General features: G+C 38.1%; 1 protein-coding gene across 4 annotated transcripts in view; it reads left to right on the forward strand.

Annotated features, from left to right (window-relative positions):
- RESF1 (retroelement silencing factor 1) overlaps positions 1 to 27,522 on the forward strand; it is a 38,990-nt gene extending 11,468 nt beyond the window's left edge. Inside the window, exons 4-8 of one of the 4 annotated variants that reach the window (XM_045587892.1) lie at positions 9,397 to 9,459; positions 14,426 to 19,416; positions 20,723 to 20,806; positions 20,941 to 21,152; positions 21,186 to 26,823. In XM_045587892.1, the coding sequence (XP_045443848.1) occupies positions 14,487 to 19,416; positions 20,723 to 20,806; positions 20,941 to 21,152; positions 21,186 to 23,588 (7,629 nt within the window). In that variant the 5' untranslated portion in view covers positions 9,397 to 9,459; positions 14,426 to 14,486 and the 3' untranslated portion in view covers positions 23,589 to 26,823. Of the gene's footprint in view, positions 1 to 9,396; positions 9,460 to 14,193; positions 14,360 to 14,425; positions 19,417 to 20,722; positions 20,807 to 20,940; positions 21,153 to 21,185 lie in introns of those variants that run through there. The other 3 variants (XM_045587893.1, XM_045587894.1, XM_045587895.1) reach the window with 3 other exon arrangements.
- Positions 27,523 to 27,793: the final 271 nt, after the last annotated feature.

The raw sequence follows: 27,793 nt of genomic DNA on the forward strand, positions 1-27,793 counted from the left end.
ATCCTACTGCCACCCCTAATTCTTTCTTGCCCAATTCTGCTTCAAACTCCTCTATGAATAGAAGTGGCAAGAGCAGACATTGTCTTGTTCTGTCTCAGAGAAAGTATTCAGTCTTTCACAATTAAGTATGAAAGCTGTGGGTTTTTGTAGATACCTCAAGGTATCTGCTAGCGTGCTGCTCTCCCAGATTTCCTTTTATGTCCACTTTCTGCTTTTATCATGAAAGGTGTTGGATTTTAAGATGCATTAAATTTCATTCATATTAGATGTTGACTTCACTTGCTGTGCTGATCATGTGTGTGTCTTTTGGTCAGTCTAGCTAAAATGTTTTTACCAATTTAGTTAATCTTTTCAAAATCCTACCTTGTGGTTTTGAACCTTTTCTCTATTTTTGTGTTATTTTGTTGAAACTTTATGATAGCAAAGATATAATATAGACCCAACAGGGGGAAAAAAGTATGCACAGGCAAATTCCATAAAGGTAAAGTATCTGCTTCCAGCTTTTTGCCGCATGAACATTGCATAGACATACTTTTTTTTTTTTTTTAACATATTTTATTGATTTTTTTTACAGAAAGGAAGAGAAAGGGATAGAGAGTTAGAAACATTGATGAGAGAGGATCATCGATCAGCTGCCTCTTGCACAACTCCCCACTGGGAATGTGCCTGCAACCAAAAGTAACATGCCCCTGACCGGAATCGAACCTGGGATACTTCAGTCCGCAGGCCAACGCTCTATCCACTGAGCCAAACCGGTCTCGGCTGCATGGACATACTTTTACTGCAGCTGCAAACTGCAGGGGCTCATGGACTCGAGAAGAAAACTCTTCAGGATCCCAAAGACCATTTGTTTATGTAGGTTACAACAACATTCACTACATTAGAAACGAAAACCGAGGAAATTAAAAAAAATTATTTAAAAGTAGAATAAAACCTTACTTGTTTATGTAAATCTTTTCCAAAAATAATAGAGAAAAGAGTAGCATTGTTTTGTATTTTTGCAACTCTCTTTAATGCCACGTGTAGTTTTGGTTAAAGTAGTTGAAAGGTGTTTATTGAGTGATAGAATCATCTCAGGTAGGTGACTGTTGCATTACCGTCCTAAAGATTCACTGCCACAATATTCTTACCAGCTTTCACCTTTTCCCTCCTGCATGACCATGTCATTGGACAAAGTAAGTTGTGGCTAGCGTGACTTAGAGCACATGATCAGGCAGTTTCACAGAGTTCCCCTGTTTGTTAGGGAAGAAGACAATAGACCCGGGAGAGGGGAGGGTGAGAGTCTCAGCCATTAATCTGATTTACCCAAAGTAGTTGTCCCCATCCTCAACATAACTGCTGGCCAATGGGAAATCTTAATCCAAGGACACGTAGAAACTTTCAGCAGATGCTGACTTTGGGAGTGAGGATTTGTGTCTTTGGGCGAAGCCCTGAATACCTCAACCTATTAGTCATGATTTTCTGTGGTTCCTGATTAAGGGAAAGCACAACACTAGTTGTATGTATTAACTAGGCAATAATTATGGCTCTGAATTTTAACTGATTGCTGGATCTGTCATCCCTTAACTCGATCCTACTGACTAGAAAGTATATTCTGTCCTATAGGTCTCTTCTGGTACTTGAGGTCGTCTTGCATCATTAATTTCAACGTTCAGTTTTACGAAGTCTGGCTATTTACTCATCCTAGTAAAATAACGGTATTGTGGTTCTTGCTACCCTCAACAGAACCTGGACAACTGGAATGTGACCTATAGTGACGGGTAACTAACGGAATGGCAGTTTTATCAGATTTATCTTTAGTGGCATTTCAGCCTGTTACATGGGACCTGATCACTTTTATGGAAAGAATTTTTCTATGTCAGGAGGCACAAAATTAGCTCACTCATTTTAATAAGTGATACTTAATATCCTAATTCAGTTTGTACCCTGACAGAATACTGTATCCTTATATTGCTTATACTTGGCTGCTAAACATGAGTCCTTTACTTGTAGTTTTCAGAGATTTTTAGATATTTGAGAACATAATGGATTTTTTTTTTTTTTTGAGTTTCTAAAATGAGTTACTAGGCAGAATTTCAAGGAAGGTTAACTGACTCCGTGTGTATTATCTTTAGTTCCCACTTTAGGAAATAATACAAGAAAATTGACCCTTGAACAACTTGGGTTTAAATGGTGAAGATCCATTTATACATGGATTTACTTTTCAACAAATATAGTAGTAATAACTTTGTAAGAACACAGTATATCATACATACGACATACAAAGTGTGTAAGGCTTTTCAGTCAACAGTAGACCAGGTAAGGTTTTAGAGCCAAAAGTTATACTTGGATTTTCAGTTTTAGGAGGTGGTGGGTGGGGGAGGAGTCAGCGCCCCTAATCCGTGTGTTGTTACCTAAAAGGTTACCTAAAGTGGGAACTTTCTTGCAGAATGATAGTTGCATTGCTCTGCTGGCCAGTCACGATGGGATATAATGATTCGGATATCTGGATTACTTAATCAGGAAAAAGAGCAGTTTAATTCCCATTCCTGTTTTTCATGTGGCTCTCATTGGTGAACCTGCATGGTATCTGGGACATACTTTAGCTGGCAGGCAGTGAGTCTGGTTGTGGGCTGACCTCCAAGAAAGGCCCGGTCTTCCTGCTCAGAGTCGCAGTCTAGTCACTCGGCCTGGTGTTGCCTGGGAGAGAGTATTTATTTATTTATTTATTTTTTTAAAAAGTGTATTTTATTGATTTTCTTACAGAGAGGAAGGGAGAGAGACAGAGGGCTAGAAACGTCGATGAGAGAGAAACATCGACCAGCTGCCTCTTGCACACCCCCCACTGGGGATGTGCCCTCAACCAATGTACATGCCCTTGGCCGGAATCAAACCCGGGACCTTTCAGTCTGCAGACTGACGCTCCACGGCAGAGCCAAACCGGTTTCGGCTGGGAGAGAGTATTTAATTGAGTGGTCTGAGAGCCTGAAGAGAGTAGATGGATACGTGCATGTTTGGAGACTAGAGGTACGCAAACACCTTCACCATGGTGCTCTAATGACCTTTGCCTTCACATGGGTTGCATAGAAACAAAAACAGGAAATTTAAAAAATTATTTTATCTAAAAGTACAATAAAACCATACATGTTTATATAAGTCTTTTATATAAACAATTAACCTTCCTTGGAGTTCTGACCTACACTCTGGCAGAGGACCCTGCAAGTCCTCCCAGAACAAATGTTGATACTAACCTTGTGAGAAGTAGCCACAGTGCTGGTGTGTGCCTGCCTACTTTTAGTTGAGCACAGGATTTTCTTTGCAAGGCTAGACAGTGGCTACCGATGGCTCCTGCAGAGCCTGTGTTCTCATGAGCCCTTCAATATGACCTAGGTCTGGAACAATGCTATACTGGTTTTGTTGTTTGAGTAAGGAATAAACATGTTGAGTGAATCCCTTTAGTCTTTCTCCTTTCTATGTGGCAGTATGGAGAACAACCAGCTTTACAGCTGTGATTATAGGCCTTCTAGCCCTGCTGAGCATGGTGATACTGCTTAGGGAAGACTGCTTAACTTCATTTAGTGTGAGAATTAAATGTGATAATGTATTTAGAAAGTTCTTAACATATAGTAGATTCTCAAATGTTAGCTATTAGTATTAATGAAGTTTTGTAAATAATTGTGTTGTTTTATAAATACTGTGCAATTTAGAATAATCTAGAGTTTAGTCTTCAAAGCCTAAATATAGCTTTTTCCCAATGCAAATAAGTTTTTCAACAAAAAATGCTGGTTTTCCTTGCACATGAGTAGGCGCTCTCCAAATAAACTTTAGCTTGTGGAAGTTAGACATAATGGAAAATTTCCATTAGAAATGCCAAAACAGTCCAGGCTGCCCGACTCAGTGGTTGAGCATTGACCAATAAACCAGGAGGTCACAGTTTGATTCCTGGTCAGGGTGTATTTGCTGTGGTTGCTGGCTGGTTCCCAATGTGGGGGTGTGCAGGAGCCAATCAATGATTCTCTGTCAATAATTGATGTTTCTATCTCTCCTTCTTTCTCTTTGAAATCAATAAGAATTTTTATTTTAAATGCCAAAACATTTTCTATTGCTTCACTTTTCAGTTGAGAAGTCTTATAGTGTATATGTGTGTGTGTGTATATATACAATACATATGTTTTTTAAACAAGGTATTGAAATACACATGAAATCACAGTTGGCATAGATCTGAAGAAGGGAGAGGCAAGACTGTTTCCCATCTATAAATTAAAATAAGGACTTGTCTTAAATTTGGTTTTCAGCAACTACAGGTGTTCATTCAATAAATATTCATTGAATCCTGCTACGTATTGTATAAATATGCATTTTTTTACCCTGATTCAGTGTCTTTTTTTTATGCCTTCCACCTTGCCTATAACTTATTTTTTGCTTTGTAATTTGTATAATAAGGCTGACCTAAAAATAAAGGAAGCTGCTGGGCTGACAGTTTTTCAATTAAACCACATCCTTTGCTTTGCACGCATATAAAATATTTTAAAGTGAAAATATTTCACAGATCTTTTTTGTTGTTAATCCTCGCCCGAGGATATTTTTCTTTCTTTTTTTTTTTTTTTAAAGGGAGAGTGGGGGAGAGAGATTGAGAGAAACATTTATGTGAGAGAAACATAATTGGTTGTCTCTTGCACAATCCCCAACCAGGCTCCTGTCTAGGGCCAGGGAGGAGCCTGCAACCAAAGTACTTACCCTTGACTAGAATCCAGCCTGGGACCTTTTGGTCTGCAGGCCCTGACACTATCCACTGAGCCAAATCTGCTAGGGCATAAGTCTCTTATTTATTCAAAGTATTTCTTTAAAGTATTACATGTATCTTCTTTTTCCCCCTGAGACTTCTCCCAGCCACTCCCACACCCTACTGTGTATGTACATTGGTTATGTTCATATGCATGCATACAAGTCCTTTGGTTGATCTCTTACCCCTTCCCTCATAGGTTGGACAGTATGTTCAACGTTTTTATTCATTATATTCCACAAATGAATGAGATCATGTGATATTTATTTTGCTCTGATTGGCTTATTTCGCTTAGCATATGCTCTGTCTCCATCCATGCTGTTGCAAATGGTAAGAATTACTTTTTACAGTGGCGTAATAGTCCATTGTGTAGATGTACCAGTTTTCTAATCCACTTATCTGCTGATGGGCACTCAGCTGTTTCCAAATCTTATCTTTGATAAATTGTGCTGCTATGAACATAGGGGTGCATACTAGGTTTATTGGTTAATGTGGATTTTGTAATAAAAGAAAACATGATAATTTCAAGAGAAACATCAAAAATGCTTTATTTAAAGTAATGTCCATTGCTTGCGACACATTTCCCACATCTTTCAGGTAATTTGTAGATACCGTCCCAATAGGACTTTTCTTGTTTTGAGGCAAACCATTCAGAGACCCAATTTTCCAATTTGTACATTTTGAAGTGCTGCTCAGAAAGTGCATGAGGCGCTGAAACTGGTTTGGCTCAGTGGATAGAGCCTGCAGACTCAAGGGTCCCAGGTTTCATTCCTGTCAAGGGCACATACCTTGGTTGTGGGAACATCCCCAGGAGGAGGTGTATTGGAAGCAGCTGATCGATGTCTCTCTCATTGATGTTTCTAACTTATCCTCTCTGTAAAAAAAAAAAAAAAAATCAATAAAATATAATTTTTTAAAAAAGTGCATGTGCCATCAATTGGATCAAGTGATAATAAGGAGCAAGGTCTGCTGAATACAGCAGGTATGTTAATAATTCCCAGACAAGATCTTTTAATGTGTCTTTAACTGGTTTTGAAGTGTTGTGATGGTGCATCATCATGAAGGAAAATTACTTTGCCGTGTCTTCTGGCACATTCTGGTCATTTCATGATCAAAGCATGTTTCAAATTGATTATTTGTTGTTGATAGCGATCAGTATTAATAGTTTCGTCTGGTTTTAGAAGCTCATAATATACCACACCTTCTTGATCCCACCAAGTGGAACTCAGAACATTGTCTTCTTTCCAAAGCAATTTAGTCTTGCAGTTGATGTTGATGGTTGACCTGGATCAACCCATGATTTTATGCATTTGGGTTCTTAAGATAAATCCACTTTTCATCACCAGTCACAATTTGATGCAAAAAAGACTTTCTTTTTGTGCTGTTGAAGTGACATTTTACTGATGACTTTTCGGTTTCCATTTGTCTTTAATTCAGTTGATGTGGCACACATTTTCCTTTATTATATTTTATTATTTTAAAAAATATATATTTATTGATTTCAAAGAGTTGAGGGAGAGACAAACATCAATAATGAGAGAGAATCATTGATCTGCTGCCTCCTGTACACCCCACACTGGGAATCAAGCCCGCAACCCAGGCATGTGCCCTTGACTGTAATCAACCTAGGACCCTTACCAGCTATAGCCCATTCTCCTTTCTTCAAAGTCTTTCCCATTGCTTGTAGATAATTGGATATTGTTGGCTAAACAACTTTTAATCTTTCTGCAAGTTGTTTTTTGAGTTTGTCATGCATTTTCATCCAATAATGCTTATAATTGGTCTTCAAATTTTTTCTGTTGATATGGACTTTTTTTTGTCTTTTACATTGAAATCATCACTTTTAAAGTGTTTAAATCAGTGTTCATAAGTATTGTGAGGTGGAGGATGTTCACCATAAGCTTCCCAAAGTAATTTTTTTTCTTCAAAATAAAGTAATGAATTAAAACTTCCCGCAAATGCTCTTTTTTTTGTCACAAAATAGGACATATTTTAGTGTAAAGTATTTATGATGCTAATACCTTAAGTTTGACATGAAGTTTTGAAGCTTGTTGCCAATACAACAAAATAGGATACATATCAGATCTATTGAAAAAAGTCCACATTAGTAATGGGTACATCTAGTACATCCTTACTGTTTTCTTGGAATTATATTCTGAGAAGTGGGATTACTGGAGCAAATGGGAAATCTACATATATTAGATTTTAGTAGATTTAGGTCTTAATTTATAGCAGCTATTCACTTTTCCCCCCCTGCTTCACAAATAAATTTGTATTTTGGAGTTCCTACTTTGGTATACACAATTTCTGAAGACAAAATAATATATGTATGCATGTACGTGTGTGTATGGGTTTTAGGAAGGGAGAGGGAGAGAGAAACGTCAATGATGAAAGAGAATCATTGGCTGCTTCCTGCATGCCCCTTACTGGTGATTAAGCCCCTAGCCCTCGCATGTGCCCTGACTGGGAATTGAACTTTGACCTCCTAGTTCATATATTTGATGCTCAATCTCTGAATCATACCAGCTGGACTCAACTTCTTCTAGTATGGCTTTTAGTGACTCGCTTATTGCCAGTTTTCTCATAGGAAGTAAGAGTAATAATATACAATTTTGAAATTCTGAAACGGTCAGACCTAAATGTAGACTTGTTTATTTTAAGCATGCATGGTTTTTTAAAGTGAAAAATTTAAAGACATTTTTATGACACAAAGGATATAACCATGAATTCTCTCTTAGAATAGGAGTATGTGGCCGAAGCCGGTTTGGCTCAGTGGTAGAGAAAGGTCCCAGGTTCGATTCCAGTCAAGGGCATGTACATTGGTTGTGGGCGCATCCCCGGTAAGGGGTGTGCAAGAAGTGGCTGGTCGATGTTTCTCTCTCATCGATGTTTCTAGCTCGCTCTCTCTCTCCCTTCCTCTTTGTAAAAAAATCAATAAAATATATATATAAAAAAAAAAGGTGTATGAATGATGCCTCTGAATTTGCAAGAAGTACTTGCTTCCCAATGAGGGATGCCACATCTAATCAGCATTAACATATTAATATTACTTTGTTAACTGTAAAACCTACTGTCAGAAAATTGGAGTTAGTAGAGCCAAACTCTTTAATATTTCAAAAAAACCCCAATTTTATATATAATGTTATTTGCAATAAAAATGAATATTTAAAGAAAAACAATTTTAAGTATAATGTTACATGCGATAAATATTAATATTTCAAGAAAGACAATTATATTACATCATAAAGAGAGCCAAACTTTGTAAAATCACTATCTATGATTATCATTTAGGGTTCACTAATTTACCTATAGCTAAGTCAAAGCAAGGATGTTCCCAGGAGAATTCCCTACAACAGAATGTAAGATTCCATTATTTTTTATGGCACCTGTTCCCATTACTGGGTTGCTGGCTGACCCTTTTACTAGTTGACAACATTTCTTGAACTATTGTATCCAGCCCACAGTATCCACTGGATAGGATAGAGCCTTAAACCTATGTGCCACCCACCAATAGGTCACCGACTTAAAATTAACTGTATTGCTTTATTTTTACTGTTTTTTTTTTTTATTAAAAAATAACATTTATTTATAAAATCACAGGTAGAAAAAGTAATTCCTGGAATAAATGGGATTAGGAAACAAGTTGTAGGGGTAAAGGAAGGTCACTTGGAGCTTGGGAGTGGGGAAGTTAATGGACCACAGGTGGTGGCGTGAGGAGAGTGGAGAGATAAGAAAAGGGAAAGGTGAATTTAGGAGTGTATAATGTGTTCAAAACGTCTATTTTTCTTGATTTTATTCCTGACAATTTGTTCAAAGGGTGGAATGGAAGTCTTGGACTCTAAATTACTAATTCTCCCTTGTTTATATTTTTGCTGCTTATGTTTTAATGCTCTTGTTAGGTGCATATTTATTTATAATTGTGATATTTTCTTGGTGGCTTGACCCTTGTTTGGTTATAAAATGTCTCGTAATCTCTAATAACATTTTTTGTTTTATTGCTGTTTTATCTTACAGTAGTCATTCTCCCATTTTAATTTCAACTTGTATCTTTGAATCTAAAGTCTGTCTATTGGAGACAGCATATTCTTGAACTTATTATTTTTACATTTTTAAATGGAGAGAAATAGAAATCTCAAGGATGAGAATCATTGATTGGCTGCCTTCTGCACATCCTGTACTGGGGTTTGAGCTTAAAACCCCAACATGTGTCCCTACCTGGATTCCAACTCAGGACTCTTCAGTCCTCAGATCAACACACTATCCACTGAGCTAAACCATCTAGGGATAAAATTATTTTCAGTGTAAATACAGTTTTAATAAAATGAGGTAGAATTACTGAGGTGTTTTTTGTTTTTGTTTTAAACCATTTTTATTGACATCAGGAAGGGAGAGGAAGAGAAAGATAGAAACATCAATGATGAGAGTCATTGATTGGCTGCCTCCTGCACACTTCTTACTGGGGATCAAACCTGCAACCTGGGCATGTTCCCTTAACTGGAATTGAACTGGGACATTGTGTCCACGGGTCAACGCTGTCTGTACCCATTGAGCCAAACCAGTTAAGAATCAATGTTGAGTTTGATCTTTATGTTCATGTTTATGAAGGCATAAGTGATTTTATTTTTTGTTTCCAGAAAACCTGCTCTGCTCCTTTGTAGAGGAGATTCATGTGTTCAGTCATAGCTGGAGTTTTTCAGGTGAGTGCCACTGCTGTAACAGCTGAGGGTTTGATAAGGGATGCAGGCAAGGTAGAGATTTTTTGGCAAAATGATTTTTTTTCTAAGAGAAATTAAAACAATAGACTGGAAATCTATCTCTGATGAAGTCTATTTTTTGCATTTACATGTAAATGGTATAAGAGGAAGTACATTGTATTCAAAACTACAGACTGCAGTAAAAAAGTCAGAAAACAACTCCTTCCCCCTAATTTCAGGGATCCTTTTTCAGGCCTTAAGTGTCTTCTGTCGCCTCAAGGAGAGAGAAGGGGGAAAATATGCCAGATTATTCATAATGGTCATTTCTCTTCACACCCATATAATCTGTATTAGTCTGCTAGGCTGCTCTTAACAAAAGAACCACAGTCTGGATGACTCAGTTCCAGAACCTGGATGCATAAAATCAGTGTTTGGTTTCTCCTGAGGTCTCTCTCCTTGTGGATAGTCATCTTCCCTATGTGACCTCATGTCAGCTTTCCTTTATGTGCATACATTTAGTGTTTTCTCGTAAAAGGACACTTGTCCTGTTGGGTTAGTGACTTACCCTAACAATCATTTAACATTAAATATTATCCTCAACGCCCTATCTCCTAATGTAATCACAATGGGGTTTAGGCCTTCAGTTATGTATCTAGAGGTACACACAATTCACTTCATTACACACTACCCCCAAATTCAGAGAATAACTTTTAGAAGTGTTGCTTTTAATTTTGAATTATACTTCTACCTGGTCAATCAGTTATCTTATTAGTGACCTTTATTAGGAAAATACATGTAAAGAATATATAAATTTTTCTCCTTATATTTTGAATATATTTTTTTATTGATTTTGTACAGAGAGGAAGGGAGAGAGATAGAGAGTTAGAAACATCGATGAGAGAGTCATCGATCAGCTGCCTCTTGCACACCCCCTACTGGGGATATGCCCACAACCAAGGTACATGCCCTTGACCGAAATCGAACCCGGGACCCTTCAGTCCCCAAGCCGACGCTTTATCCATTGAGCCAAACTGGTCTCAGCTCTCCTTATATTTTGTTCAGACCATGATCTTATTTTTCTTGAGTTTAGTGAAGAAACTACAACCAATTCTGTCATCTGATCTTGTTCTAATTCACATCTATACATAAAAGTTTCTTGTTCTTGACTTTTGCATTCCCATGTAAATTTTAGAATCAGTTTATAAATTTCTACCAAAATCTACTGAGGTTTTTACTTGGATTGCATTGAATCCTATTAATAAAAGCTTCTGTGGTCATGATTCTCTCATGCCAAAACAATCACCAGGAGGCTGTGTGCACAGTGGTGTGCTTGAGTAGGTGGGGCTTGATGCATGCAGATAGGTGGGGGCTTGATGCTGAGTGTGTGGTGTAGAAGTGGTTCCCACGTCTCTGGTGGTAGGCTCTGGCCTACCTCTTTGGGGCAATCTATTGAAGAGCCCCAGATGGGTGGCTGGCCTACCTCTGGGGGGGATTGATCCCGGGTTCCCGCACTGAGAGGGCACAGGCCAGGCTGAGAGCTGCCCTCCCTCCCACTGTGCATGAATCTCGTGCATCAGGCCTCTAGTTTATAGGTAAATTGTAAGATAACCTCCCTAGTTATCTTCAAATGTATGAATATGGCTTATCCTTACACTTAAATCTTTGTTATTTTTGTCAGATCTGAAAAAAAAAATATTTTGTGTGTGCCTGGGAATTGTAGTAATTTAGTTTGTATACCATGATATGAAAAAAGTTAAAATTGCTGGTCTAGAAGGTATATACAATTGTATTTTCAATGTAGCTTCTATGAGTAGTCAGGTTTGTTTTTCTTCTCAGCTTTTTCTTTCTAGCCTTTCTGGTCCAATTATGGGATAATAGTGACATCTTTGTCTAACATTTTAAAGCCACCATTTATCAAAATTTAAGTTTTTATTCCTGGTTTGATGTAATTGTTCTTTTAATGAATAGATATTTAATATCATCAAGTACAGCCGAAACCGGTTTGGCTCAGTTGGCCTGCAGACTGAAAGGTCCCTGGTTCGATTCTGGTCAAGGGCATGTACCTTGGTTGCTGGCACATCCTCAGTAGGAGGTGTGCAGGAGGCAGCTGATGGATGATTCTCTCTTATGTTTCTTTCTTTTTTTTTTTTTTTCTTATCGATGTTTCTAACCCACCATCTCTCCCTCTATAAAAAACAATAAATAAATAAAATATATATTAAAAAATAGATATATATTATCAAGTTCTTTCTATCAATTGGAGTAATCTTTTTTTTTTAAAAAAATTATTGTAATGTAATTACTTCGGTTAATATTTAAATGGCAAATCTTGTGTTTCTAAAGCTCCATTTAATCATAATGTGTCATTCTTTCATATATTACTTCATATGGTTAGCTAACATTTTTCTTAGGATTTTTACAGTTGTCTTTTTGATGGAGATTGGCTGGTTAATTTTTCTTTTCAGCTTTTGGTATGCCAGACTTATTAAATCAGCTGTAAAATAGCCCCTCTTTTTTTCCTTTAAATGAGGTATATTGGATTAATGATTCTATAAATTATTGTTAGAATGCTCCAATAAAGACAAATATTAAAAGAATGGTATTATGCCAGCTAGTGAAGTGTGTTTTTAAAGGAATGTCTTCACCTAAATTTTGAATGTATTGGAATATAGTTACTTACAGTAAATATTGTAGAGAGCTGTCTGGGAAGGCACATGGACATTCTTTTAATTCTTATCAGCTGAGCCCGAGGGCACTGGCAAAATCCTGTTATCAGTACTGATTTCTTTTATCCATGTGCTTGGAATGAGGAAGAAATAGGACCTTGACTTACCCAGGTCTTTGATATGCTAAATCTTGTTCCAAAATATGAGGAACTTACCCAGATCCTAATGAATAGGATCTGGGCACACCCGAAACTCCTTTCAACCTTAAACTTCCCCTTTGGAAATCAATAAATGTGCTATATTGCCTGGTGGGTGTGACTGCCTCTCCATCAGAGAGATGGCACCCACCTAGCGCCCAGCTTGCTGAATCTATTTCTGACTCCATGTCTCTTCTTTTTGTCTCTAATTTCTTAATCCCCAGCTCCTCCACGCAGGAACCTGTCGTTTTCCATGCTGGATGCTGAAAACAGAAAATGCCCACCGCAAAATATTTATAATTTTACTGTTGCCAGGTTTAGTGATAGCCTTTTTCCCTAATGCTGTGTTGTCTCTTTCATGGTCAGTGTTGTCAGAGCTTAATGATTTTCTTTTTCTTTTTAGAGAATCAACTTGAGTTTCTTGAATCTCAGTATTTTTGTTACTTTTTTTGTGTGTTTATTTTACTGTCTTTATCTCATTTCTTTGGTAAACTTTATTCTCAGTTCTTTTGATTATTTGATTATTTCTCAGGTTTTTTTTTTTTTTTTTTTCTTTTAGTCTGTTTAATGCTATATATTATCTTTTGGTCTTGTTTTTTTTCTTTTTCAAAAATTTTTTATTTTTGAAAGTATTCCTTAGGTACTCCTTTTCCCCCCATTAATGTCTTCCAAACCCTCAAACTCCCCCAGTCTTAAGGTCTTATGTGAACATTGGGATGATAGAAGACTGTTGTGAACTAAATTGTGTTTCCAAACCCCAGCCCTAACATCCAATGTGATTGTATTTGTAGTTGGGCCTTTAAGGGATGTAGTGGTATTTAAATGAGGTCACAATGGTAGGTCCTTAATCCAAAAGGACTGGTGTCTTTGTAAGTAGAATAAGAGATGCCAGACTCATTCTCTGTTTGTCTCTGTCTCTGTTTTACCTCAAGTGTATCAAGCATTCTTTACTTCTCAATTATTTTGGAATTTATAGTTACCTTTGGTCTGTAATTTCTAGCGTAATTCCACGGAATTAATCTCAATCATTTTTAATTCTTTGAAAGTTCAGATTTATTTATGGCCTAGCCATATAATTAATATTGGTAAAAATTCTTATGCACTTGGTAAGAATGTGCATTCTGAAGTTGTTGGTTATAAATAAGTTTAAGTCAAGGTTGTTTAATTTAATTTTACCTGTCATTCTCCTATCATGTAGTTTGGTTACGATGGTGCCTCTTCAATTTGTAATGCAATAAAGGAAAGTGCAATAAATTTACGAGGTAAACCTATAGTTAGTCAATAGAGGACTGTTTAAATGGTGGTGCATCCATAAAGTAGAATGTTATTTAAACAATGAGGTAGATATGTTAGTGAAATGATAAGATATCCTTTGTATAGTAATGAAAATCAGGCAAATTGTAGACAGTTCGGTAGGATTCCATTTGTTTTTTAAAAAGGAGGCTTCATTTTATATATTAGTGTTATGTTTTTAAAAAAATATGTTTTGATTTTTAGAAAGAGAGAGAATCATCAAGTGGTTGCCTCCCATATCTACCCCTCATTAAATACTCTGTGAAGTATCAGTAGGCATCAAACCTGCAAGTTGATTCTATATGCTATGACCAGGAATTGAAATGAACCTTTCATTGCATTGGGCAAACTCTCAAACCAATGCAGCCACAGCATCAAGGGCTAGTTGTTAAGTATTTTGTTTTTGTTTTTGTTTTTTGATGTGTGTATCAAAATTTTCTGAAAGAGGTGTAACAGCTGATATTCACTTATAGTGTAAGGAAAGTAGTGATAGTAACATTTTCTGTCTTTAAAATAATGAATGAGGATTACTTAGAATAAAGAGATACTTGAAAAGCACTTAAATGTAACAAAGTATTAACTCCACTGTGTAGGATGAATTCCAGTTAAATATCCTAGAAATAGTGACATTTGCCATGTTTATTGTTGCATCCTACTTTGCTATTTCTCTTTCGGAAATTAAAATGAGGATTTGTCTAATTTGAATATTCAGGAAGTATGATAGATATAGCCAGCATTGGTATTCAGGTAAACTGATTTTAAAAGAAATTCTGTCCAAGCAAACAGCTTAATAAAGGCTTTTATTTTTTACAGATTCCTCACATTTTAAAAACCTGGTTTTTAATACACTTCTACTACTTCTAATTAATCAACAATGGATTGGAATGCAAAACCGAAAAGTGTCACCTTACCACCAATGTATCCCAAAAGACGGCCATCTTTTTTGGAGCAGAGTATAATAAACGCACCATCTCAAGTATCTTTAAACCCTCCTAGAAGTAACCACCCTGCGTGCATGTTTCCGAGTAACTCAAATCCAGTTTCACAGTCAGCCCTCAACATCAGAAATACAGCTCCTCAACAAATTTCTGCTTCTGATATACATAGTAGGACAATTTTTCCCTCACAAGCTTCAGTGGAAAGAAATACGCATGCTAATGTAAAAGGACCCAATCAACTAAACAACAGTTTACAAATGTCTCCAGGAGTTGCACAAAATGTGTGGACAAACTCTTCAATGAGTAATTCTATGTTTTCTCACCCGGGGGCAGCTATTACTCAACCAAATAGTTTTAGAACTAATCTACCAAATGTAAATGCACCACAGAATCAATTTGTATCATCAGAAATCTATCCTATGCAAGGACAAATGGTCCCTTCTAATTCTGTAAGAGTTCCTGCAACTTATCAAGGAAACCAGAGACTTACCTCATCTTTATCAGAGCGACAGGCTGAATGGGCACAGCAGTATACATCGAATGGACTGACTTATGCAGATTATGGACCACATTCAGAGCAATACAATTATCCATCACAAAGCTTTTTGCAAAGTCCTCTTCAGAAACAAAATCCTATGCCACTTACATCAGGACAAGTTAAAAATAGTCATCCTTCAAATTCTGCACTTACGTTACAGTCAAAGCAGACTTCACCTTTACCATCCTATCAAATTGCAGTACTTCAGACTGAAAAAAGACTTCCTACTCCTTATGACTGTAGATATGTAAGCCAAACTTTGCAAAATACTCAGCATGTTATTACTCACTCTTCTAGTGACGTTCCTCAGGGTCAAGAAGCACATATTTCTGAAATAAGGAAAGACTTTTGCAGGGGATTTCAACAGCAAAACCTCAATGAAAATGAAAGCATGATTGGAAATTTTTGTAATGTGAAAGTAAATATTAATAACAATCAGCCTTATAATGACCCCACTAGATCTTCTGTGGATGGTGTTCAGATTCTTCCTCAAAGTAATCAAGAAGAAAGAGTAGAGTTTTGTAATTTTACTTCAAGTCAAGTACCGGACACAAGTCTCACAAAAGAAAAGTTAGTGAAGGATATTGCAAAATTAATAGAAATGAAAAATAAATTTTATGAACTGGCTAGGAAAGTTAAAATTGATAAAAATATTTTAATGTCATCAGGTTGTATTAAAGCTAATAGCGAATCAACTCAAAATTCTGAACTTGCACTGAAACAAACTGGCAAAACCCAGTTTGGACCACAGGTAACCCCAGCTGCTCCAGAGATTGTAGGGGATAAATCACCAACAGCAGTGGAAATAGAAAAAACTAATAGAATGCATAGTACATTGAATTCTAACATTCAAGATACCAATCTCAGAAATTCATACCAGGTTAATTCCATTTTACTAAATTCTGAGTGTTCGGGAAAGGGGCCAGTTTCAGACCAGTTACATAACTTAAAAGATGGCACTTCTTTCAATATACCACCTATGGAGCAAACCCAGTTTTCATCAGGAAATGTAGTTAACGTTGAAGAAAATGTGCAAACAAATGCCAAAACAATTTCAGTTCCTCAGTCCATGGCCTTTGAGTCATATGCTTCAAAATACTTAAATGAAAATAGGCTACTTATCAATCTCCTTACACATGGAGATGGTATTGAGAAAAGGTTAATGAAAGATGGTTGTGGAACTATTCAGGACTCTAAACCACACAGTTCTGAAAGGAATGTCAATACCCAAATCACTAATAACCAACTGAACTTGAAAACTATGGAAACTCCAAGCTGTTGTGATATTAATGCCAAGATTTCAGAAAATTCTGTTTGCCTTGACCATAAATCGTCCCCAACTGGAGTTACTCTGAATTCTGATAGTCATTCTTTGGAATTGATAGCAACCTGTCTTAATCTGTGGAGAAAACAACCTTCCAAACCTACAGAAAAGAAACAGTGTATTGAGTTGAACACACACAGAACAGCAGTTGGACTCTCGAAAGCTGGAGAAATCTGTGATCAAACTGCAGTTTCACTTGTGGAAAATTCTCACAATAAGATAGAAAACTGCTCACAAGTTACAACTCTGCCAATGGTAGTGCAAAATTACGAATCTTCAAGTGCAACTACTACAAAGGGAACAGAACTTCAGATTGCTGTGGTGTCACCCTTAATTTCAGGCATCAAAACATTGTCTGACAAAGGAATATCACCTGATCCTTTACCTGAAACCGTCTATCCGGTTATTAAAGAAGGCAGTGTTTGTAGTTTACAGAATCAATGGGCAGAAAACACAGGAGTGACTACTGTTTCGAAAGTGAATGAACCAGTTACAAATATAACAAAATCCACCAAGGTTTCCCCTCTAATTCAGAAGGAAAAGCAAAATGCATCAATTAATGGTAAAACAGAAGGTGCACCTAATACCAATCAAGGAACTCCATTAGAGTCTGAACCAGATAATCACTGTACTGTGAGTGATCAGCAAGCCTTATCTAACTCAAGAGACAGTGATGCTCTGAGTAGTGAGTTGTTACAGATTGACAATATATGTTCTCTTGTTGAAGGTGATACATCTTATAATTATCAAATAGCAAAGATATTCAATCCACCTCCTATTGACAAGATTGAACCACAGAAATTGTTACCTAATCTCCAAGTAACTAGTACTAAAAAACAAACAGGACAGTTAGACAATATCACAGAAAAAATAGAGCTTGGATTACAAGAAGGTAATTTTTTACGGCACACAGATGTTTCATGTAAAATACCTGATCAATCAAAGTCCACGCAACCTCCAGAGTCATCATTTTTGAAGCATGCCAACTCCAGTGAAAATCCAGTGGAAAGCAATTTGAAGCATTATACTAAAGTAAGCTCAGCTATAGATAAGTGTTCATCAGCTGCTCTTCACCAGGACGGTAACCCTCAGGAAATTGATGTGTCTTGCAGTCACACTGCCCAGGTTCCTGCAGTAAATGAGATTCTTGATAACACATCCGTCTTCCCACACAGTCAGCTTTCAGAACTTTCAAAAGAATTTCCCTATGGTATTGAACCTGTGAATACTCATGAAGATTCTCCAGCACAGCAAATAACAGTCCCAAACTCAAAAGATGAGTCTTGTGATAAAACCACCTGTGACTCCAAAGTTGCATCTGACCAGATAAAGATTACAATATTAAACTCAGAGCAAATGAAAGAATTATTTCCTGAACAGAATGATGAATCTCCTGAGGTTGATAAATTGACACAATGTGAGAAAGAAAACCCTGTCACAAAAATCCAGGGTGACTCACCAGTACATCCAGATGGTTCTAATTTTGAAATGGGTTCAGAGAAAGATGATAAAGATGATGTCCGTTGCTGTTCATTGGGTTGGCTCTCTAATGTTTATAAAGGATTTCCCCAATGCCAATGTAATTCTATCAAGAACTTGACTTCAGAGGTTGAAAACAGGAAAGATCAATGTTCTCTGGAGACCAATAGTTGTAAGCAAGGAGAGACTACCTCTGATAAAGATGATTCCATTGTACATAAGACTTCTCCAAATAATAATCCAAAGATTGCTCTGACTTTTCCGATTGAGGAAAAACATTCTGAAACCGAACAAGGCAAGATTATGAAAGATATATCCAAACCATTATTCAGCTCACTAAGCACAGAGCAAGAATTAACCAGTCCAACTTTATCTAAAGGGGTTAAAAAACTAGATTCCTTAAAAGGTCACATACAGAAAGGAAAACTGAAATTTCATGAGGTAACTTTTCACTCTAGTGAGAAAAAGTTTTTTGAAGAGGGCTCACAGAGAAAGATCATAGGACAAAATTCAAGTCTACCTAAAGCAAAGCCAGTTTTCTGTACAAATAAAAGTAAAGATTTACCTATCAAGAAGAATTCTTTTGTACGGGAATTCTTGCCAAAGGAGAGAAAATTGGAAACAGGTGATGGTCAGCAAAAAATTTCAGTGAAAAGGAAATTAGGTGAAGGGAGCATACTTAATTCAGAGGTAAAGAAGATGAAGTATTTTAAACAAGATCAAAATAAAAATGGAGGTGTTACTTTGAAAACGGGTATTTTGTTGAACCCCAATGAACGCGCCAAAATTAAAGAAAAGACTGATGTTAAATCATCAGGCTCTTCGTCTAAGGATGGTTTGCCTAAAGCTGCTAAAGTTATAACACTAGAGCAGTATTTGCAAAGGCGGAAGCGTAAAGAAGCAATGGGTGTAAAAGCATCAAAATTAAACTGTGAGAAAAGTATACCATGTGAGACTCAATCTGTGAGGTCAAATAACCTTAGTGTGCAAGTAGGGAGTTGTGGGAAATCTAATGAGCTACACAGTAGCAGTGTGCAAACCTCTGAAGAATCATTAAGTATTTGTTCAAGCCAAGCTAAGAAAACAAAAATCCACCATTCTAATTTATCTAAATCATGCCTTTTGGGGAATGTTAAAGAAACAGTTGGTGGAAAGCAACCTGATAAAATGTTCTTGGACAAAACAAAATTAGATAAAAATTCAATCAATATAAACAATGGAATTGAACCCAGCCATTTGTCTCCCCAAGCAAAGGAGCAAAGGAAACAGTATCTGAACAGAGTTGCCTTTAAATGTATTGAACGAGAGAGCATTTGCCTCACCAAACTCGAGAGTTTACCGAAAAATGTTAATAAAGAGAGGAAGGTGGAAAATAAACCCAACAGCCCTTTACCTGAGAAAAATGCCACAGAAAAGCAAAGCATGCTGGAGTTTAAGTTATGTCCAGATGGGCTGATTAATAAGACAAACTCTACTGAAGAACGGAAGGATCTGCCGCCTTGTCCTGAGCAAGCCCCTATGCAAGGTCCAGTATGATAGTCTTATGAATTTGAAATTTTGTTTTAAATATTAGGAGATATGTAGTCATCATTAGTGGTAGCTTTTACCATCTTTGAAGCTGTTGACAGATGTCACTATAGTTAAAGTGTTAACGTTCAGGGAGGAATGTAGAAACAGGAAGGTCACCAAACCCAGGCTGACAAATAGAATTTTCATCAAGACTATTGGTTAACCGAATTACGGAATTTTCAATGTTGTATGGGAGGAAGGGAGAAAATAGATGATTATTGATTTGTGGTAGTGTGCAAACATTTAGTTAGGAATTGTGAACATTAAGTAAAAAGTATTGTGCTGAAAAATTCAGATGGAAAAACTGAAGGATTTGAATGGAAATGTTTCTCCTGCTTTTCAGACACTATCTGTTAAAGTGCATTATAGCTACATTTTCTTAGGAGTACAATTTTAAATCCATGGGTGATTTAATTTCATGCTGTTAATTATGTGCATAGGATTTGAGGCATTGATCTATTGTGAATCTTGAAAGTTGGTGGAGGCAGTGGAATTACGTTTCTGTCATGTATCTTTTAATACTTTGACTTGTGATGGTGTTTAACCCAAGTGGAAGTAATTGCATAGTGAAGCTGAACTTTCCAAGTAAATTGTTTTTCAAATTTGAGAAAATTAGGCACTTAAAAATAAGAGTATTTTCCTGGTGCCACCCCCTCCCTTTTTATTTTTATTTATTATTTAAATATATTTTATTGATTTTTTTACAGAGAGCAAGAGAGAGAGAGTTAGAAACATCGAGAGAATGACATTGATGAGCTGCCTCTTGCACACCCCCTGCTGAGGATGTGCCCACCACCAAGGTACATGCCCTTGACCAGAATCGAACCTGGGACCTTTCAGTCCACAGGCCTATGCTCTATCCACTGAGCCAAAAACGGTTTCAGCCACCCCCTCCCTTTTAAAAAAAATTATTACCTGAAGATATTTTACGTTGCTTTTTACAGAGAATTGAAGTGAGGGGTACGAAGGAGAGAGAAAAATCCATGTGAATGAGACACATTGGTTGCCTCCCCCACTTGTCCTGACTGCGTCTGGGGTTTTGAGCATGCAACCAAGGTATGTGCCCTTGAGCGGAATCGAACCAGAACCCTTCAGTCCATGGCCGATGCTCTGTTCTTGGAACCCTGTCAGCGTTCTTGAACCCTTTTAGAATGATATGAATATAATAATACGTTTTAGGCTTCATCTAAATATATCTTCATTGTAGTACTAAAATTGGTGAAGAACAATATCTAGACATCTCAAAACGAATATTTAAATAGTTACAGGAATAAAAAGTTCCAAAGAAGACTGGATAAAATGTGTACCTGAGGAGAAAAGGATTCCAGAAGTCAACCAAGAAATAGGTAAGGTCATAAACTAGTTAATAAGTATTTTTCTTTATTTTTGTTACTCTGTCATATATTGTATAAGCTGGATTATATTTATGATACTATTGTGAAGTTTTGTTTTTATTCATATTCATTTAAAAATGATTTAGGAGTCTGTAACTCAGAGCCGTTGTTGGTTCCGTTCCGGCGCCTGCACTCCAACCCCCGTGGGTCTCTTCTGTGTGCAATGGATGGCATTGCCCTAGACAAAGCAGCTGGCACAAAGCGGGGACCTGACGAGCTGTCTTCTGCCTGCATTACTAACTCAGCTTCCGCAGCAAGTGGAAATGACAGGAAGAAGTTTAAAGGTGAGAGCGAGAAGGTGAAGGTGAAAGTAGAGAGCAAGAAGTTGAAGTTAAAAGGTGACAGCAAGATGTTGGAAGTTGACAGTAAGAAGTTGAATGGTGACAAAAGGATGTTGAAAATTGACAGCAAGAAGTTGAAGTTGAAAGGTGATAGGGAGAAGCTGAAATTGAAAGTTGATGACAGGGTGTCGAATGGTGACAAGTTGAAAATTGACAGCGAGACATTGAAGTTGAAACTTGACCACAAGAACGTGAAGTTGAAAGGTGATGGCAGGAAGTGGAAAATTGATAACAAGACGTCGAAAAGTGATGGCAGTAAGTGGAAAACTGACAACGAGAAATTGAAAGGCAATGGCAGTAAGTTTAAGGTTGACAACGAGAAATTGAAACTTAATTGCGAAAAGTTGAAAGGTGATGGCAGTAAGTTAAAAGGTGATAGCAAGAAGATGAAAGACAACAGTAAGAAGTTCAAAGGTGACAACAAAAATTCAGGTGTTCCCTCCCGAGTGGTCTACATCGGGAAGCTCCCTGGGGGTGTCACTGAGGACGAGGTCCTATTTCTAGGTCTGCCCTTTGGGAAGGTCACCAACCTCCTGATGATGAAATCGAAAAACGAGGCATTCATTGAGATGAACACAGAGGAGGCTGCCATCACCATGGTGAACTACTATACCTCTATGATACCCATGATTCGAGGCCAGCCCATCTGTGTCCAGTTCTCCCACCGCAAGGAACTGAATACCAGCAGCTCATACAACCATTCACAGGTCCAGTCAGCCTTGCAAGCTCTGAACTCAGTTCAGTCCAGGAAACTTGCTCTGCCTTCCTCAGCTTGTGCTGTGGGTACAGGCACTGTCGATGCAGGTCCTTTGGGTACTGTGAATGCCGCCACTGTGCATGCTGTGGATGTGGGGGCGGACACTGTGAACTCAGACTCTCTGGGCAAGGGTGTTGTATGCTCAGGCACTGAGAATGTAAGCCCTGTGAGTGCAGCTGCTGTGGATACAGGTATGGAGATGACTTCCCAGTGCCCAGTAATACAGATTATCATAGAGAACCTCTCCCACCCATTGTCCCTGGACATGCTTCACCAGATCTTCTCCCATTTTGGCAAAGTTTTAAAAATCATCACTTTCACCCAGAACAACACATTCCAGGCATTGCTGCAGTATGCTGAGCCGTTGAGTGCTGAGCTTGCAAAGGTGTTTCTGGACAGTTGGAACATCTTCGGTTGCACAGTTCACATCAGCTTATCCTCCTCTTCCATCCTTAATGTGAAGTACAACGACAGCAAGAGCCGAGTCTACACCTATCCTGACCTGCCCTGGTGTGACAGCCAGGTCTCACAGGACCAAGCCATGGCCTCGGCCTTCAGTGCTGCTCCTGTAATGTCTGTCCCTCTGCAATCACGAGCTGGTTTCCATTCTACACTTTTCATTCCTCAAGCTGCTGGCCATTGTTATCCCAATGAGCTCCAGGCCCTGCCTCCTGTGGCAGTTGCGCCGGTGTCAGGGGCAGCAGCAGAAGCAGAAGGCCAGATTGCGGTCCCAGATCTGGTATCTGTGGCCATTCCGTCAGTGTCAGAGCCAGAAGCAGAAGCAGGCCAGATTGCCATCCCAAGCCTAGTCCCTGTTGCTGTCCCGTTGGTGTCAGAGGCAGCAGCAGGAGGCCCGATTGCCATCCCAGGCCCAGCATCTGTGACCATCCCAGGGGTAGCAGCAGCAGTAGCTGCCACCCAAGGCCCATCACCATTGGTGTCAGTGGCAGCTGCAGCAGCCCCAGCAGCATCAGCATCAGCAGCAGGCAGCCTGATTGCCACCACCAGCCCAGCAGGGGCTGGAAATTGTGTCCTGCTGGTCAAAAACCTCAACCCCAAGAGAATCAAAATCCAAAGCCTCTTCATTATTTTCGGCGTGTATGGCAATGTGCAGCGGGCGAAGATTTTCTTTAAGAATAAGACACGAGCTCTGGTGCAAATGGCAGATGGCATCCAGGCCCAGCTGGCCATGAGCCACCTCAGTGGGCAGAAGCTGTATGGACGGCGTATGCTCATCACCGTCACCCGGCACAAAGACGTGCATCTGCTCCGTGAGGGCCAGGCAGACCTGGACCTCACCAAAGACTACAGTAACTCACACCTGCACCGCTTCAGGAAATCCTGCTCCAAGAAGGACCAGAAGGTTTTCCCACCCTCAGAGTGCCTGTACGTCTCCCACATACCGCGCTTCACCTCTGTGCATGACCTCTGGGCCCTATTCTCCAGCAACGGCAGGTTTGTCAGAAGGATAAAGTTCTTCAGGAAGCACAGGGACATGGCGCTGATCAAGATGGGTTCAGTGGAACAGGCCATCGAGGCGCTCATTGACCTGCACTACTACAAGCTGGGAAAGAACCAGCACCTGTGGGTGACCTTTTCCAAAATACCTCATCATTCCAGAAAAGAGCCATTTTAAAAGCTGTTGAAATGACTTTTAAAATACCAGAGATTATTAGTTTTCTAAGAGAAATGAGTTTACCTGTTTTTTTTAAAATATAATTCACCTTGTTCACCTTGTGGAGATGGGGTGCCGGCCTCAGGTTTTTGGTGATGGGTACACAGGATACCTCCTCCTCCCTGGTGCCCCTTGCTTGTGCCTTGTGCAGCCTGTGCAGTGGGCATTCACAAACCCCACTCTGCCTTTTTGTGTCTTAAAATGCACGGCTTTGGCAGGGCTCTCTTGGTGGTGTTAATGCTCAGGGGTTCGGGGACTTCCTCAGGGATCATGTACCTGATATGGCAAGAGGCTGCCAGGTATAGGATGTGCCCACATTTCATTCTTCTGTTTTATCAAGTGTGTCATTCTCCTCACCCCTGACTTAGATGTCCCTCCTGTGATGAGAACCTGAGGTGTGTTCCTGGTGCTGCTTTAGCATGGAGCTTTGTTTCATCATAAATTTCTGAATTGTCCTTTGATGCAATTGCAGACACCTGCTCCTAGCAATATTTCCAATTGACCAAATATTCTAGTATTCACTTTATATAAAAGAAAGAGGGAATAACTTTTTATATAGCAAGATAATAAAAATGGCATCTGAATAATCTATATTTTCTCCTTATATGACGTTTTGTAATGTACCTTTTATTCCTTGGAGTTAAGTTGCAAGGCAGAATCTAGTTTCCAGGGTAGACACAGTGGGGGCCACTGAAAAGCTTGGGTTCTTTCTAGAAAGCCCAGACTTGAGACCTCTGGGTCCAGATTCCTTACACCTAACCTGTCCTCTCGGAGGACAAGGCTGCTTCATACTTGCATGATTTTTCTTTTCATGCAGATTTGGATCAATGTTTTCTCTCTCTCTCTCTGTCTCTCTCTCTCTGTCTCTCTCTCTCTCTCTCTTTTTTTTTTCTGATCTGCCCCTTAAGGTGGGACAATGGCCCTTTCTTGTGAAGTTCTGCATTCATGAGTCCTAGGGGCTTCTCTCTGCACAGAGCAGACTTCATCCTGGCTGGACTGGCCTCTCTTTTTAATGCCCGGAACTCTGAGCTTACGTGTATGGTGGGGGGACAAGGTTAAAAATATTTAAATGTTTTTATACATGTCAGAAGTGATATTCCGTATGTAGTGGTTTTTTTTAGAGACACAAGTGTATTTTGATAATAGCTAATTACAGGATCAGTATTGTTAATGTGGAGGGAATATGGCACATTCCATGGCCTGCCTGATGACTTCTAATGTGGAAAGAACTGAATTAAAGTTATTTTTATAACAACTTTGCCTATTCCCCAGGCTTTCTGTTCATGTTGTTGAAGGCAGTTTGGCCAGTCTGTGCTAGACATTGAATAAACTTTGTATCCTGAAAAAATAAAAACAAGATTTGGTGTATGTGTTTATCAGTAGTAGAAAGATATGGGGAGGAAGGTAGCAGTGATCTCTTTCCCAAGAGGGAAATTGAGTTATTTTCATATTGTGTCTTTGCTGATTTTTCTATCTGCGGAGGTATTTGAGCTGAGGACCAACCACAAATACCATTGCTTTTAGCAATCAGTTTTAAGTGGTTGAATGAATCTAGTTGATTTTTAGGGTTTTGCATTAACAACTAGAAACTTGGGTTCTGGAGTTTTATTTAAGTTTAGATTTATTGAGTGTCAAGACAATAGTTTAGTCAGTTGAAAACAAGAAAACAATTTTACCAGAAGCAACAAGAAAGGAGAGCACATTTTCATAAAAGAGGAATAAGTGGAGAAAACAGCTGAAAGCACAAATACTCAAATTGAGCCATACACATTGAAAGTGCAAATAGGAAAAATGCTCAAATTGAATCAAAGGAGAGGTGAACTCTTATTAATCAGAACATGAAAACAACCAGAAAAGAGGACACAAGTTTAAAAAAAAATTTTTTTTTTTTGAAATTGAAACACGAAGTAAAAATAAGTGAAAGAAATGAGCATGTAAATGAAAGCAAAAAAGGGCCATTGAAACGGCAGACTCAGGTATTACTCTAAAGAGAAGGAGAGAGCCATACTTGAAATCTGAACAAGAAAATATAAGATGAATACATGTATGGGTTGACAATTGATGTTTAGACAGGTGGTAAATTACAGGGATAAAAACAACCACAAAACAGGATGAGCAATAAACAGTGAAACACAAATACCTAGAATCATAAATAAATACCTAAAACATAAACCAGAGAAGAAGCTTGGGAGATCTGTAGCTGCACAAATGAGTGGTCGGAAGATTGTTCTCCTAATTTATCCATCGTATGTGGAGAGGGTAACAGTGATCTATTGATATTTAAATGGCGAGGGAAGGCCCAGTTAATACAAGTTGTAGAGCTCTGTCCAAGTCTGCTGACACTTCGTGAGAGGAGAGAGAGCAACTGGACATTGTGAACCTGTGTGATGTGAGAAATGCTAATGACTCCCAAAGTACTTGAACCTTTTTAAAGGATTATATACCTAATTTAGGTATAAATGTTCCGTGTGTGGTTGGAGCTACTTACAAAGAATTCGAGTCCCGGGTATTGTAGAAGAGGAAGTGACTGACGACAATGGAAAGCAACAGCTGAGGTTCCCCTAAGACAGCAGCATTCCTTTCCTCGTGAAAACGAGGGCAGAGAAGAACGAGATGACAGATCCACCCAGGCAGAACGTAAAACCTACCTTGTGGAAAGGGAAGGCTGGAACAGGGAAGAAAAGTATTGGAATTCTGCATCTTGGGAACCCACAGTGAAATAAAGAGGCTCATCAAGAAGTGCACGTGAAAAGCTGGCCCCACAATTTAAAGGAGTAGTGAGGTTAATACAGCACTGAAACAGTTTGTAGTAAATGTATGGGCATGTTTTAGAATGCCTAAGCCAGAATTTTAAAAACGAATTGGCTGATGTTTCTTCTGTTTAAATGGAAGACTACACAATTGTGTTCAAATGTCAAGTGAGATTTTTATTGATTGAGGGAAAAAGCAGAACAGCTTTCCCTTAGGCAGGAGAGAAGGACTGAGTAGAAAACAACCGAAAGGACAGGCAAGAAAGAAGTTGTGTGTTTAATTTGATTGAGAAAAGCCATAGTTCATCAAGTTTTTACTCCTTGTCCTAATTTTTTATACCGGAGAAGATTCTGTAATTTCTCTGTTTTGCTCACTAACTTTAAGAAAATAATAAAGTAAAATGAAATTTCTGTTTCTGTAGATGACAATGTCTTGGCTAATTCAAGAAACATCAACAGAACCTTCAGTGCAGATGGACTTGAGACCCTAAAAAACCCAGTAAAGGATTCAAAAGCAATATTTCAAACCTACAAGAAGATGTATCTGGAGAAGAGAAGCAAAAGCCTTGGTAGCAGTCCTTTAAAAGAATTCTGAGACTTTAATTCTTACGATTTTGTCACTGTCATTAGAAATTTTTTATTTCCTGTTCAGAATATTTTGTTGTAAATATACATAATTTCTGTGATAAATGCCTCAGTCAGTGTTGGTTAAGACTTGTTATATATGTCATTGAGAACCTTATTTGTGGCTAACAGACAAAAGTAAATGCTATTTTCAGGGAAACCATAAGGCATTGAATTTCAAAATTATTGAGCCAAGTATACCATTATTTTAAAAGGAGTTCTAAAAATCTTACTTTGAAATGCTAACTTTCCTTTTCTGAGGCGAAATATTCTTCAGTTAAGGACTTGGTGATTTTAGATGAGATTTCATATTTTTGTTTCTAAAACGTAACTGGCAGAATTTAGTTTTCAAAAGTGCTGTCTGAATGTCAAAAGTATATTCCTAAGTATTTTATACCTAATTGTTAACTTTTATTGTCAGAAGTCTTCTTTTATACTTAGTAAACTGACAGAATTTTTGATACTGAAACATTACGTTTTATACTCGAAATAAACTTTAAAAAAAACAATTGAAATCAAAATGGATTGATTTGTGTTTGATTTCCTACCTTTTTGATAGGACACTACTATTAGGAAGGTGTTTTATTTTTAAAATTTTAACTTATTAAAGTAACAGTGCTTACTAATGTACATTTCATATTTTCTTTTTCAAAAACATTGATTTCAGAAGAGGGGGAGAGAGTGATAGAAACTTCAATGATGAGAATATCACTGATCTGCCTCTTGCATGCCCTCTACTGGGCACCAAGCCTGCAATTCAGACATGTGTCCTTGACTGGAATTGAACCTGGG

The sequence above is a fragment of the Pipistrellus kuhlii genome, unplaced genomic scaffold (genome assembly GCF_014108245.1).
Source record: "Pipistrellus kuhlii isolate mPipKuh1 unplaced genomic scaffold, mPipKuh1.p scaffold_m20_p_3, whole genome shotgun sequence".
NCBI lineage: Eukaryota > Metazoa > Chordata > Mammalia > Chiroptera > Vespertilionidae > Pipistrellus > Pipistrellus kuhlii.